This window comes from Aphis gossypii, chromosome 2 (genome assembly GCF_020184175.1).
Source record: "Aphis gossypii isolate Hap1 chromosome 2, ASM2018417v2, whole genome shotgun sequence".
Taxonomy (NCBI): domain Eukaryota; kingdom Metazoa; phylum Arthropoda; class Insecta; order Hemiptera; family Aphididae; genus Aphis; species Aphis gossypii.
In genome coordinates this window covers 86,228,638-86,243,690 of record NC_065531.1, presented here as the reverse complement: position 1 = coordinate 86,243,690, position 15,053 = coordinate 86,228,638, and the positions used below count along the sequence as shown (strand labels likewise).

Here is a 15,053-nt window from a genome sequence, read left to right as displayed (position 1 = left end):
AGTACTCAAGTACTCTACAGTCCGCAATTAAGTTATTTTATTATGGTTCGGTTATTCACCATTCGGTTGATTAGGAAACTTATTATAATTTGGGTACGGAACCGTGGAGCGAAATCATTCGTATGCGCGAAGGAGTACCTAGCGTTCTCTCGCTGGCCGGAGTTGATTAGTTTATTAGTATTTACTATCTACTACCTATATATATTTTCTTTGATAATTATTAACATAACTAAAAAATTAAAACCAATTATGCATTACCTTTTTTTTTCGAGAAAAGCGAAACAAGCAAGAAACTTAAGTAAATGTAGAAAATTAAAGTTCATGGGGGGGATATGACACCCTCATGGCCTCATCTCGTGATAACGCTCCTGAGTGAATCGATTCAAAAAGAAAATGTGGCCCATGAGACACTTAGGTTTATGATTTTGAAATTTTTGATATAACCGAGAACTAGTAAACTTATTTTATGGAGTACCTAGTCAATAGAGTAAAAGAAAAATAAATGCATGTAGGCATGTAGCAGATCTATATTCTACACAGTGGCGTAGCCAGTAGGTAAGCTCGGGCCTAACCACTTTTCTTCAAAAATAAATGTTTTGTATCATGTTTTTTATTTAATAAAAATATTCATCGATAATCTTTATTACATCAAAATATCGGCCTACCCAAGAAAAAATGTCTAGCTACGCGCCTACGGCCTACGCCACTGATTCTACATTGGCTACATTACATTATTATCATATTACGATATTATTTACGGACTAGAATAGAAATATATAGAACTGTAAAATGTAAATATGATGGTCTTAGAAAATGTGAAGATCTTCTAAGTCCTATTGTCCTAAGACTATGATAAATACAATCTTATATTATACATATTATAGTTCGTGGTATTAATGATATTATTTTAAATTTTTAGTATTTTACTTCACCATAAAATATTGGTTTTATAAATTATAATTAATATAATAAGATTAATGTATTAATCCATTATAATGGGCTACATTTTATATATTGTATTAATAATGACATATGAAAGTAATGCATTACTAATGTAAAGAATTTTTCTTTAAAATATTATATCATATTATGAACTTTTCTTGATATAAAAAAACAAAAAAATTTCAAATACTTCTATAATATCAAAGAAAACATTCATTAATGATAAATGAACAAAAAAATAAAACTTATTTGAAAAATATAAACATTTCTTTGAAATATTTATAATATTTTAAAAATGTAAAAAATCTACCGATGTTATTGTTGTCAGACATGTCAATATCTGTGGATCTACGCCAGACTGATGATTGTTGTAACTTGAGCCACCAGATGGCACCTCAGATTATCAAATCAGTCACAGACTAGCAGGTAGGTATATAATATTTATTTTATATTTTGTAAACACACAAACATGGAGAGTATTTTTTTCCCGACAAAATTACAATTAAATACGGTTTACGAGTGTACGTTTCGCCGACACCATCAGATATTTTGATTCTGATGAGTTGAGACGATTTCGACACATTCGTCTTCTAAAAGGTTCTCAACCGGCCTGTCCAAAATTTGGAAGTATCCATCATGTTACAAAACTTCAGCCCGGTTGTACAGACACTATTCGGCACTTTGTTCACATGGGGCTTAACGGCTGTCGGTTCCAGTTTAATCCTGGTATTCAGCGGTACACAAGTAAATATGGGTTCTTAACTTTTTGTGGATTTTTCCTTCAATACTACAACTTTATATTTAAAATATAATTTGTAATTTGTAATTTATGACTATTTCAGAGGAAGTTATTGGATGGAAGCTTGGGATTCTCAAGTGGTGTGATGATAGCTGCATCATATTGGTCGCTGTTGGCACCAGCAATTGAACTCGCTGGACAAGATAGTACCTATGGAAATGATGGACAGTTTTCATTTATACCAGCACTTGTTGGTTTTGTATTTGGTGCATTTTTTGTATATTTATCAGACTTATTCATATCATTGTATGAAATGGACGTACTTAATATTTTGATACCAGGTAAATATGTATTCATATTTATATATGACTAAAGTTTATACTGAAACAATTTGTTATATTTAACTAGCACAGCATTTTAAATAATTCATTAAATATCAATAATAAACAAGTAGTTTTCCTAAAATAATATCATTTATACTATTAAAGCATTTATTGTTACTTTAAATTATATTTTTAAGAAAAATATTTTATTATAAGGTATACTTTATAACATTTATAATTTTTATGATACTTTGTTTCACATTATTTTTATTTATTTATTTATTTTTTGTTTGTTAGAAGCAAATCAGTGTTCAAAAAAGAAATTTAAATGTGATTCTGATACACAGAATACTTATTATACAAATAATCAACAATCAATTGGAATAACAGATGGTAAGAACTGTAGCTAAATTCATTTATTTAAAAATATTTTAAGTTGTTACACATTTTTGAAACTAATAGCATATGTTAACTGAATATTTTATTTTATGTTTACTACTAAAAAACAAAATTATTTTTAAAAAGACAATTAAAAAGTTAAATATTCATTATATGTAGAATATAAAACAAAATAAATTGTATTTGCAATATGAATCAAAGCAAACCACTATTTTCCTCAGGATTTTAGAATAATGCTATAAATTATAACTATGTATGTTATGTTTAAAACATATTATAATGTTTAAAAATTTGTATGATTAATTTTCTGTGGACAATTTTTTTATGTTAATATCTTCATAAGAATCAAAATTGGAATTAATGATTATGTACTTTTTAAACTTATTTTCTTATAAAATTCTAAATTTGATTTGTATAAAATTAATAAATATTTAGTTATATTTATTCAAAAATATCTTATTAAATTAGATATTTTTGAACAGTCCTTGTTACTAATTCCCAAATTGTTATGAACAACTTAATAGTCTAAAAATTAAAATTTCTTTTGATATTCTTTTAATAAAATATATTAAAATTCAGTACAATTTATAATTTTGATCTTATAACTCATTAGACATAGTTCAGTCGGTTTCTATCTTCATTTAGACCTACTATTTGTAATAAATATTTAAGAATACTAAACTTACTTGACTTAAAAAAAAAAAATTAAGGTTTTGTTGTGAAATTTAGTTTTGCTTTATAGTATACAAATGTTTGTGTTATATTTTTGTTTGTAAATACATTAGTAGGTTTATTGTTTATTAGTTATTGCAAACAGTGGCGTATTTAAGGTTTTTCCGCCTATAGGCACTTTATAATTCGCAGCCTCCACCCATCTTTCCTACAATTATTTATAAAACATATTTAAATAAACAATTTATTATATCTATTATTATAGTATGTATAATATAGTAGGTACATGTGTATGTAATATAGATTGTAACTGTTTAATTTTGAGCGAGCGATAAATTAGTTACATTTTATTTCATAAAATGAAAAATACTTTTGTTATTTTGTAAAATAAAAAATCGTTAAAATTTGCTGCCTTCCAATCTCGTTGCTCTAGGCTTCAGCCTAAATACGCCTCCGATTGCAAATATTACATTAACTAAAAACTTATCTTATTTCCCTAAACAAAAAAATTATTTTAAAATTATATAGGTAGCTTATTATTTCTTACAATAAATATTTGAAATAACATTTTACATAATTTAAATGTTAATAATATTTTTAATTTATATTATAAAAACACATTAAGTTTATTAAAATATAATTTTATTCAATATTTTGATAATTAAATTGTTTTTGTTTTCAATTTTTCACATTTTATATTTATGTCTTATAGTAATTGTATATTAATCTGTTTTATAGAGACTTCAGATGCTCGACAACGATGTTATAAAGCTACACATCCTCCTCCAGAATATACTGAAATAGAATGTGATAGTGATGTGAAAGCATGTAGTTGGAAACGTATATTATTACTCATAATTGCTATCACTGTACATAATATCCCTGAGGGTTTGGCTGTTGGTATAGCATTTGGAGCTGTTGATTCATCACCTTCTTCCACGTTTAATAGTGCTAGGTAAGAGACCTATAATAATACAATATTATAAACAAATACTTTTTTTATTCAAAACTTAATATTGTTGCATTAAGTATAACATTTGTTGGATAAATAATAAAATATATAAAATAATTAAGTTATACGGTTTAAAACAATTACATGTAAGCTCATAAATAACAGAGTGCTGCAAAAGTCGGTGTCAGGTTGACACACACCACTGCATGATGTCTATGCAACAATTACAACACATTAACCATTCCTCAAGGATAATCATTCATACTGAAAATATAACCATCTGCCATTGTTATCTGTGCACTCTTTCTTCATATTCGTTGAGCGTTGAGTGTCGAAAACAAAAACCGACATGAACCGACTTTTGCCATACTCTGTATATTATAAAAATTAAAAATTAATGTTTAATGTACTGGTTATCAAACTTTGAAGCGCAATGCTCAAGGTAAGTGCTAAGTAAATTTTGATATTGTACACGCTATACTAATATAGTACTATACACTTATAAAAAATATTGTTTTATTTATTCAAGGGAGGTGTGGTTCAATATTTTTATTTTTGGGGACCTGTGAAATAAAAAAGTTTGGAAACTGCTGGTTTAATATATTATTATTTTTATTAGACATGAAATAATCTAATATTTTTATGAATGAAATTATCTTTTTAATATAAAACTAGACTCCTATCATTGATCGCGTAGTAGTTATTTATAATACATTTTTAATACATTGTATATACCTATTATATATATTATATAAAATATAAGATACATAGTAAAATGTATTATATTTATAGAACAATATTATATTTTATTTTTACTAAATATTAACTATTGGCATGGTTAGATATTGGCAATATAAGAGTATTAAGCAGTAATATTTCATGCTAGAACAAATATTATGAATGTTTTTTATGACTATAGAAAATAGTATGATATCAACACTAAAATTCAAATCCATATTTCAAAGCTAAAGTTATTATATACTAGTTTTAATCTTTGTGGTATAAACACTTTAAACTGTTAAGTAAATTGTATTTTCATTTCTCAATGATCTCTTGATTTAGAGTTAATATACACGTATTATTAATAATTAATTGTAGTACCTATCTGATTATTATAACTTGAATACATGAGTCATACAAAGGTCAATTTCTTGATAAGTTTTTATTTCAGTATAAAATGATACTATAATTTATTACAAGATATTAATACAGCATTAATTCCTTGTAAATCAGTAAAGTTACTTAACTTGTTTATCTGAATAGAAAATAACTTGTAAGCTATGTCTCTTAATCGATTTTAATATAAATTGTGGCTAGTTAGTTTTCACGTATTAGTAAAATGTTACCAAAGTGAGTAATTTTAATGATACCTAAATTGTGGTTTATAAGAGATGTGATCAAAATTAAATATACAATCAAAGTATACAATTGCATCCAATATTTTTCCTTTTATTTTGTTTTGTACATTTATTTCATTGGTTTTATTTAAAAATATATCAATCAATTATAATATATTATATTTATCAATATAATTATAAATATTATGGAAAATTATAAAAATCAATAAAATATAATTAACAATCTAAATAAGGAAGTTAGGAGATAAACGAGATTAAAGATGAAATGGCTTGGGGAGCCACGAATGAGAGGTCAGAAATGTAATATCTGAGATATTTTGGTATGGTTTACTCAAAGAGAGGAAATGATCTTGGGTAGAAAGTCTATATAATAATAAAAGAGAGTGGTCAACTCGATAAACGTTTTCTATTGGCTGGCTGTTATCATTGATTATGAACATCGTTAATAGTCCAAATACAATTTTTATTCGTATTTATATTACGATTTACTCATCTAATTTATTAGGTTTTTTGCGTTTATTAAAATTATTCTAAAGTTTTCTGAAGTTTAATTTTTGTAACAAATATATATTATATTGAAAAGGAAGTACCTGCATTTTGTTATACATTCAAGTACTATATTAAATACTGTTTTAATGTATTACAGTAATAGTATTATGAATTATGATATTGCATAATATTGTAAAATATTCTTATTTTTGCACTTTTAACAATATAATATATACAAAACAATTTTTTTTTTATTTATGCATACTTATATTATGAAGCATTAATAAAATCAATGTACTCAATTTATACTCTTATACTCTTATACTCAATTTTTATATTTTAAAATTATTATGAAGTATTATATTACTTAAACTATATTTAGTTATGAATAAGTTTATTTCACTTATTATTTATATTACTAAGTGTGCTCAAACAACACTGGCTATAATAAGGTTATGACTTTATAAGCTAAAAAGTTAGTGTGATACCCCTATTATAGCTGAAGTGTTTAAATTTAAAAAAAGGCGGGAAATGTTTGAACGATAAATGACTGCTATCACCCTAGTTGTCCACTCTCTTATTATCTAGGCTTGAGGTTCCCAACTTTTTTTGATTCACGGCACCCATAGTCATTTTCTAAAAATTCGGAGGCACCCTATTGACAACTTCGGTTTTATTTAACAGTGCAAAAGTATAAATACAAGTAGTTAGATGTAGATATAATATATTATACATTATACAGTATACATATTATATTTTATAAAACAAATTATTACATTGAAAATTAACTATATTTTTTTATTATTAATTATTATTGCATAAATAATATAATAAAAAGTACATTTCAAATAATTTCGCGGAACCCCAAAAAAAGTTAGCGACACCCGGGTTGAGAATCTCTGATTTAGGCTCTCTAATCTTGGGTGTTCTCATGGTTGGAAATACCAAAACAACGGGTTCTTTTAATAATAGAGTGTATTAAAATTGTTTATTTGCCATACTAAGTAGCAAATAATATGTATTTTTTAACTGTTAATAAATAATTTTTGATTCAATATATTTTTTAAAATCACCAGTTAAGATTACTATAATATAGTTATAATTCAAAAGTATAGGTTTCCATTTGAGTTAAAAATTAAAAGTTATTCGTTATATTTTTCCATTTTAATTAACGAAAAAAATATTTCATAATGAAATATTGTATTAATATTGTCATATCAAATTTATAAGATTCAATATTATGATATATAGTATATTAGATTCTAATTGAAGCAACGAATGTATTGATTTCACAATGTGTTTCTGTTGATGAGTGCGCGATAAGTTGTCGATAAAATGCTTCTATTTTTAAAACCAGGGGTGTTTTTTTTTATATACATAAAATTGGATCTCGTTTGTACTTGAGAGTGGTTATACATAATTTTATAATTAGGGAAAAATAAACAAAAAATTAAAGAAAAATGAGAATTTTTTCGACAGTTCGATTATTAACAAATCGATTTTGTTTTTTTTTATGTAACTCAATAACGAAATAGCCGTAGATATTTGAAATACATTTGTTGTATCGTTTTTTATTTATAGTAAAATTTTCAAAATATTTTGACTATTTTTGAGCTTTTTATAGGTATAAGAATTTTTTTTATAAAAATCGATAATAAATGATAATTTAATACAAAACTCATTATAAGTTGTTAATTTCTCTATTAAAATACAATCGAAAATCCATTGCAGCATTTTTTTTATACGCGTTTAAAGAAAGAATTTTTACTTAATACTTAATAATCATGATAATTAGTAAATTCTTTTATAGACATTTTTTTTTATATACCTTGGATCTAAAAACTGAATACTAGAATACAATAAGGTTCTTAATTAGTTTTTAAACCTTTATATGAAAATAAAAATTCTACTGGAAGATCAAATTATTTATTTATGAACATTTGAAATGTTTATGATATTCAATATATTCACTTGTAAAATAATTATTTCTCCTCAATCCATTTCTGGTTTTTTATTGTATTTTTAAAAAAGAATAATAATAAATAATTGAGATTTTCATCAAATGTTTATTTGAGTGTTATCTATACTCGTACTGCTAAATTTTCAAAATATTTTGGCTTTTTTAAATTATTTAAGTATAGACAACTGAAATTTTCTATTTTTCTAAGAATTTTTTTTAAAGTGACGATAAAAAAATATTTGGTGCCCAAAAAAACTTTAAAATTAATACAACGTTTCATATAACTTATTATTATTGTATATTTTATATGTGTTGAGTGTGTATCTTTTATGTTAAATAATCATGTAGTGTGTTTAAAGTGTAATACGTTAAATAATATTCGTTTTTGTTTAGTTTTTTTTTTTTATATAAATTTTGATAAAAAATTTTGTCTATGTCATAATACTTGAAAATTTAATAAAAAGTTCCTCATGAGTAAGTCTTATAATTATCCAAAAATGATAAGAATACATGGACACAATTTTTTATTATAAAGTTCAAATATTGACAAAATTTGTCAAAATCATGAATATTTTCAAATTATTTTGTAGTTAAAATGTATAAAAATGTTGTATAAGTAGCCAAGTGTTTAAAATTTAATACAAGATTTTCCGTAAGTTCCGCTTACAATAATTATTATGGAACTTAAATTTTGGGTTTTTCAGGTTATTTAAACATAAACCACCTTTTTCACTACCCACTGGAAAATATATCCTATAAATTGATAAATCATCTCCGTTCAGAATCGTTTTTTGTATACAATGATACATTGAATATTGATTATTGGATTCAAATTTAATACATCCTTTATAGTGACCTACTACTAACCTATACTATATACAGCAGAGCGTTACTCACTTGACTAATTTTTTTATTATTTTCATAATAATATAAAATTTTCAAAGCATTTTTAATTGTTTTTGGGTTATTTTTAAGCATGAGAAATTTTCAATTTTTATTTTGTTTCTTTTCTATGAATGTCGATAATAAATTATTCGTTGGGTCAAAATTTTTGAAAATTGAATACAAGATACCTACTACAATAATTATTTTAATATCTTATAAGATTATTCTAAAAATATAAAACTATTTTTTACTTAGAAATTCATCATTTTTATCTTAAATTTAAAATTTGATTACTCGATTTTTCTTAACTATTTTACACTAAAACCATCAAATCTAAAAAATGTAAAAATTCTATTATTTTGTGTAGACATTTTAAGACGAAATTATTAATTTATTACTTAGTGTTTTCAATATTATATCAATTATTTTTTTTATATTAAAAAAACATTATTCCATTCATATCACAAAATTCCATCAATAAATGGCTTTTTTTCACAAGTCCCCAGTCTCTATAATCATAAATTAATATATTTTCATCACTTGATCTTATTGTAAATAAAAATTGATATATACAGGCCATTTAATTACAAAAAAAAACATTATTTATAGGTAGGTACTGTGAATTTATTTTTACTTTATTATGCTAGTTACAGAACTTATATATAACTATATCAAAATATATTTTGAGTTATATACAATTGATATAATATTTTATACTATTATAATAATATAATTATTTTTAATGTCATAGTTGTACAGTTATATAACTGATTATAAAGTCATTAGGTACACTTATTTATATTTTAAGAAGTCATAATATAATCATATATTTATTGCTTTTTAAAATATTTTTCACCTACTAATTATTGGTCTTGAGATAGATTTGATCGCAAATAAATGTTTTAAAATATTTTCCTTATATATATATATATATAACACCGATAGAAATAAAAAAAAATGTATGAGTTAATTTTAAAAATAATGCCGCCCCTTCTAAAGGTCCGCACTAGGCAGGAGCTCGCCTATACCTTGAGCCGGCCCTGGTGATTTTAATAGCTCCATCAAAAAAAACATATCATAATATGGTAGTATACTTTATAGACTGATGGACCATTTCCGCTCATAATCGTTATTCGTTAGTCGGTGAATTTAAGTTTAACTAACATACTCATTATAGTGACCCATTCTTTCTTAAGGTACAGCAAAGCGGTACTCACTTACATACCATGTTATTATTGATTATTATTATTTGAATGAATAAATTATAACAATAAAAACATTAAAAACTATCATATATTATGTTAATATTTTGAAATTATTTCCCAATTAAATCTATAAAACATGTTGTGGTCAATAGAAGCAACACAATACATACAGTAATATACATACGATTCCCAGAATTTCTTTTGGTGATAATTTTTGTTATTGCATTCAGATTTATAACGTGAAATAGTGGTAGAGGAATATAAATCTTTAACACATAATATAGGTATATGCGGGTGGTCTGTTCTTGGAAAAAGGGATGTCTCAATATTCCCCCAACGTTTAATCATGTCCAATACAAATGTACCCATGTTCCAAATACAGTCTGCAATTATAGTCTTTTATTTTCTCACGTTTTAATGTTCATCATAAATTATTTTATTAATTCTTGTAAAATACAAAGTATTTTAGTGATAAGCTCTTAACTGAATTTCTAAAATAATAATGTTTAATTCACGTTTTAAATTTGTAACCAATAAGTAGTTAAACATAATAATATAATCATTCGTGTAGATTAGTAATCGAATAATACTACGCCACGGCCCTAGTATTTTGTTTATATTTAATTCTAAATGTAGCAATTAGGAAGTACCCAAACATCGTTTTTACGTATTTTTACTTAACTTTTTTTACGATTATGTGTTTTAAATGGTCTTTATTCGTGTTATGAAGAGGCACAACATTCCTCGCAGGTATGTTCATTCAATGATACGATTCTCAGAGATCAAAAATTGAAAAAAATGAGCCACTCATTCTGTTTACCCATTCAAATATTTCTTAGTCTACAGAACTGCATATATAAAGTTAAAAAGCATTTTTTTCATTATTCATATGTGATTGTCTGAAACATTAAAAAGGCAAAACAGGTTTATTGGCGTTTTGTCAGAGCGCCAGCAGGTGCACCTATGGTACCCAATGTATCCCCTCCATCTATACCCTTCCCCTATCATATAACCCGACTAAGATCCATTATGCGAGTTTTTGTACATATGTGTATATGCGCGAGTGTGCATATACATATAATATAAATAAAAATAAATAAATAAGTATGAATATATATGTAAGAAAGAGTATATTGTATGTGTGTACTTAGCTATGCTTGGAATGTCGATTCATACCTCATTTCATCACGTTTTTGACCACCATTTTCTTCCTTTTATTAACTGCCGTGTACTGTTCCTTTTGTCTGTTCTGCTTTCTCCAAATCGTAAAAAAAAAAAATGAATAATTAATATGGATGATACACTGTGATGTCGGAATGTTCAACCAAAACAAAATTAAAACCATTTACTGGTTTATTTAACATTTTGGTGACTGAATTTTTTTTTTGCAAATTGTTATTGTTATATATTTTTCTCAAAACAAAGTAAAGTTGTATAGATACATCTTTGTTCATTCACTATTCATTCAGTTCATTCAGAAACAGATTATACTTGATGATAATTCATAGAAATGTATATATTATTATTTATTTATTTATTAATTCTAAAATAATAATTTTAATTTAATTGGTATAATTTTACTTCAGAAGTTTAATATTAAAATGACGATGTATCCACACGATGTCGGTTCATGTACGAACCACATAGCTAATCTACGTATCGGATATACGTATAGTGGTTATTAAAATAGTTTATGATTTATATAAATATTTAATATTATATCATTTAACTTACTATCTAATTTATAGGGAAATTATAATTTATAAACAATTGTGCTTGAGTGAAGTTTTTTTAAAATTTTTATTTTAAAATGAGTTACATGAGTTTTAAATATACATATTAAAAAAATTTGTTTAAGCTCAGTAAATATTCCCCTAAATAAATTCGTTCTATTATTAACTATACCTATGTAGGTAGTCTATTAATAATAACTTGTGAGAATTTGGTTTATTGATTCGTTACATTATGTTAAATAGATATAACCATATCTAATACCTATGTGAGTAGATGTCTCTTAATTTTCAATATTTTATATAGCTATATAGTTGTTATATTTATTTATTCTACATTAAGTATTATAAAATGTTAATTTTTAATAAAATTCAAGCATTTTATGTATAAGGCTGATAAATTATTAGTTTAATTAATTTCACAATATCACTATAAACGTACAGTATAAAATCTTTTTTCGATCCTTAAATTATTGTAGATATATTTAGATAAAACTTACAAATATATAAGTATATAATGTTATGGAAAAATAATACAGGGTGATTATATTAACAGTTAAACAGTGGACACTCATTATTTCGAAAAATAGATATCTATATTAACTTTTATGAATAATTTAAGATAATGTAATTCTGACGTATAATATTTCTTATAATTTATGTTAAAAGTATTGTAATTTTATTGTAGGTACAAACATTAAGTATATTTATCAATACGTAAAGTATCTTTCCATAATATGTGAATATTTCTTTCTATGAACGAAGATTTATTCGTATTGTCTTTTTATGTATATAAATTTATAATAGGTAGATTTAGCCTTTTTATTTTATTATTGCTTATACCATAGGGTGAAATCTCAAATGAAGAACTAATTTTCAATAATAGCTAAGTTATTAAAAACCAAGTAAGAAAAAGTAAAAAGTAATAGTACTTTGTATGTTCCTGTTTTTTATTATTGCCCTATCCACAGATAATTGATGACTGTTTAAAATCTTAATTTGTTTTTAAATATATGACTTAAAGAGTTTTGCAGGAAACCTACAAGTAGCCCCTTGTGTCATGTATACATATGGCTAGGTTCTCGGAAAGCAGTTTAAGCGGGATAGCGGTAGCGACGATGTCTAGCTGCCAGGAATGTTAGCAATCACGCCGTATACCGGTTCCCTCCTCTTTATGCCTTTATGATATTGTATATACATATGTACTAGTGTATCCCCTTCTCCGCCAGTTCCATCCTTTTTTTTTACAATGTCTCTCGCTCTTTCTCATTCTATATTATTATTATGATTGTGAACGCAGTAAAATTTATGGTGTATTGTTATTAGCGAGTCGTATTTTGTCTTATTAGAATATCCAGGTCGACAGTGACTTAATGTGGTCAGGTGCGGTTTCGGAGGTTCGCAAAAAAAAGTTATATAATATGTATATATAAATTGAACAAAATGGAATAGGATATTCTTTTATCTGAATTTTCCCATATTAAAGTAGCCTCTCCTTTGTTATCTCAGCTTTCGATATCCCCCATCCCAGAGGAATTCACATACCATTTTATGTTTACATTACTATTCGGTTTAACAAATACCTTGAAGTATTAACGTTTTGTTGTTTTATTATTATACATTGCAGTATTGTAAAATCTAAATTAATTTATCATAAAAAAATTTGGGCAGGAATGCAGAGTACAGATCAGGTATTGAGGTAATCGTCTCTTTATGGTCTTTCTGCACAGGAGAATGGTGCATTATTGTTATATTAATACAAATTTGAATGCCATGGTAAATTATTCATTTTAAATATAGTTTTAGTTATAATGTTTTTTTTTTAATTTTCCAATAAATATTTATGTACCTATTTATGTATTTTATACATTTATTTATATTTTGATATTACAAATTTGTAGAAATTGTTCATTTATTAAACATTATTTTACGTTTTAATATACATTTATAATTTTTATTATTTATAGTTTATATATCTTATAAACAATTTCTATATGGGTTCAACATAATAATATATGGATCGAGTTAATAATAACTTACATTTTTGTTTGGAGACTACAATGATTAGGATAATTATATAGCTAGAAAATCTTTTATATCAATATGTATTTCTTACCAATACTCCACATCTACTTTCACGTTTTTTTACTACATACATTCATTTACTTTAATATTAATACAATTGAGTCATTACGCTTAAACATGCTTTTCATTTAACATTTTTTATATAAAGTAATAAAAAAACATTTATACAATAACTACTATTATGTTGTATTATAGAAAAAGACTAAACAATGGAATTATTGATTTAAAATGGTGATGAATCAATCTGAATTAATCTTAAATGCTTAATGTCTTTGGTAACAATAATAAATTCTTATGAAGTACTATTAAGGATATTCTAACTTATTCACTTTTACTAATTATAGTATATAAAATGTATAATATAGGTAATAGGTATATCAGGTATTTGGTTTATTATACTAGGTACAAATAAATTAGTACATAAAACCTAAATAAATATTATTATAAAGATTAAAGACTTAATCCAACGATGACAAAAAATCTAGTATATTAGTATCTATTGAATAATTTGTCTTGCCTTTTATATATTATAAAATACAAATTATTAGTACTTATAAACTGATAATTAAAAGCTAAAATGGTTAATTAAACTGAAAAACTATATTATACTATTTCTATAAATTTTCTGCGATAACTTAAATTAATATAGAAAACTAAAAGTTATATTGTGTTAATGATTGTATTGACTTTAATTCTTTATATATATTCTTTTTTCAAATGAATAAATAAAATATTCATATTATATGGTGGTTATGGGTATTTATATTTAAGTATCCTTATTTAATGTTTTATTTCAATTTGAAAAACAATCCTTCATTGAACAATGTTGTTTAAATTCAATAGGTTGAGAATGTCTTACTTTGAGTTTTACACTTTTATATTAAACCTATTACTATATATTAATATTGATATAGTTTAATAATACGCATATGTAATAAATTATTAGCCATTAATTATTCTACTGATACATTATAATTATTACGCTTATTGATCAGTAGGTATATAATTCCTAAAGCGCATATTTATGAAGTACATATTTTATTTAACCACCCACATTTTAACGGATCTGATTTTTATACTTAATATGTTATAATAATTACGGTATTTAAATATTTATTACACTGTACTAAGGCCATTAAACTGTATAGCGAATAACTATTATCTTAGTACACATGAATCCACTCATCGCTCTATTACACGCTTTTTAAACACACTCATTTGAGCTTATTCGTGTGGTTATGTGTTCTATGAGAACCAGATTGTACTTATAATTGTATATCTTTTGTGTCCCATTCCTCTTTAGTTTGGGTTTTA

The 15,053-nt window shown here is 24.6% G+C and overlaps 1 protein-coding gene across 7 annotated transcripts in view; it reads left to right on the top strand.

The window, feature by feature from the left end:
• The first annotated feature begins 1,380 nt into the window (after positions 1 to 1,380).
• The window catches only part of LOC114119020 (zinc transporter ZIP11), a 70,901-nt gene continuing 57,228 nt past the window's right edge, over positions 1,381 to 15,053 (top strand). For all 7 annotated transcript variants that reach the window (XR_007603752.1, XR_007603753.1, XR_007603750.1 and 4 more), the window contains exons 1-4: positions 1,381 to 1,686; positions 1,785 to 2,022; positions 2,302 to 2,397; positions 3,814 to 4,030. Coding sequence is in view for 3 of the 7 variants with exons in the window: in XM_050199443.1 (XP_050055400.1) it covers positions 1,579 to 1,686; positions 1,785 to 2,022; positions 2,302 to 2,397; positions 3,814 to 4,030 (659 nt within the window). In the remaining 4 variants the exon portion in view is untranslated. The remainder of the gene's footprint in view (positions 1,687 to 1,784; positions 2,023 to 2,301; positions 2,398 to 3,813; positions 4,031 to 15,053) is intronic.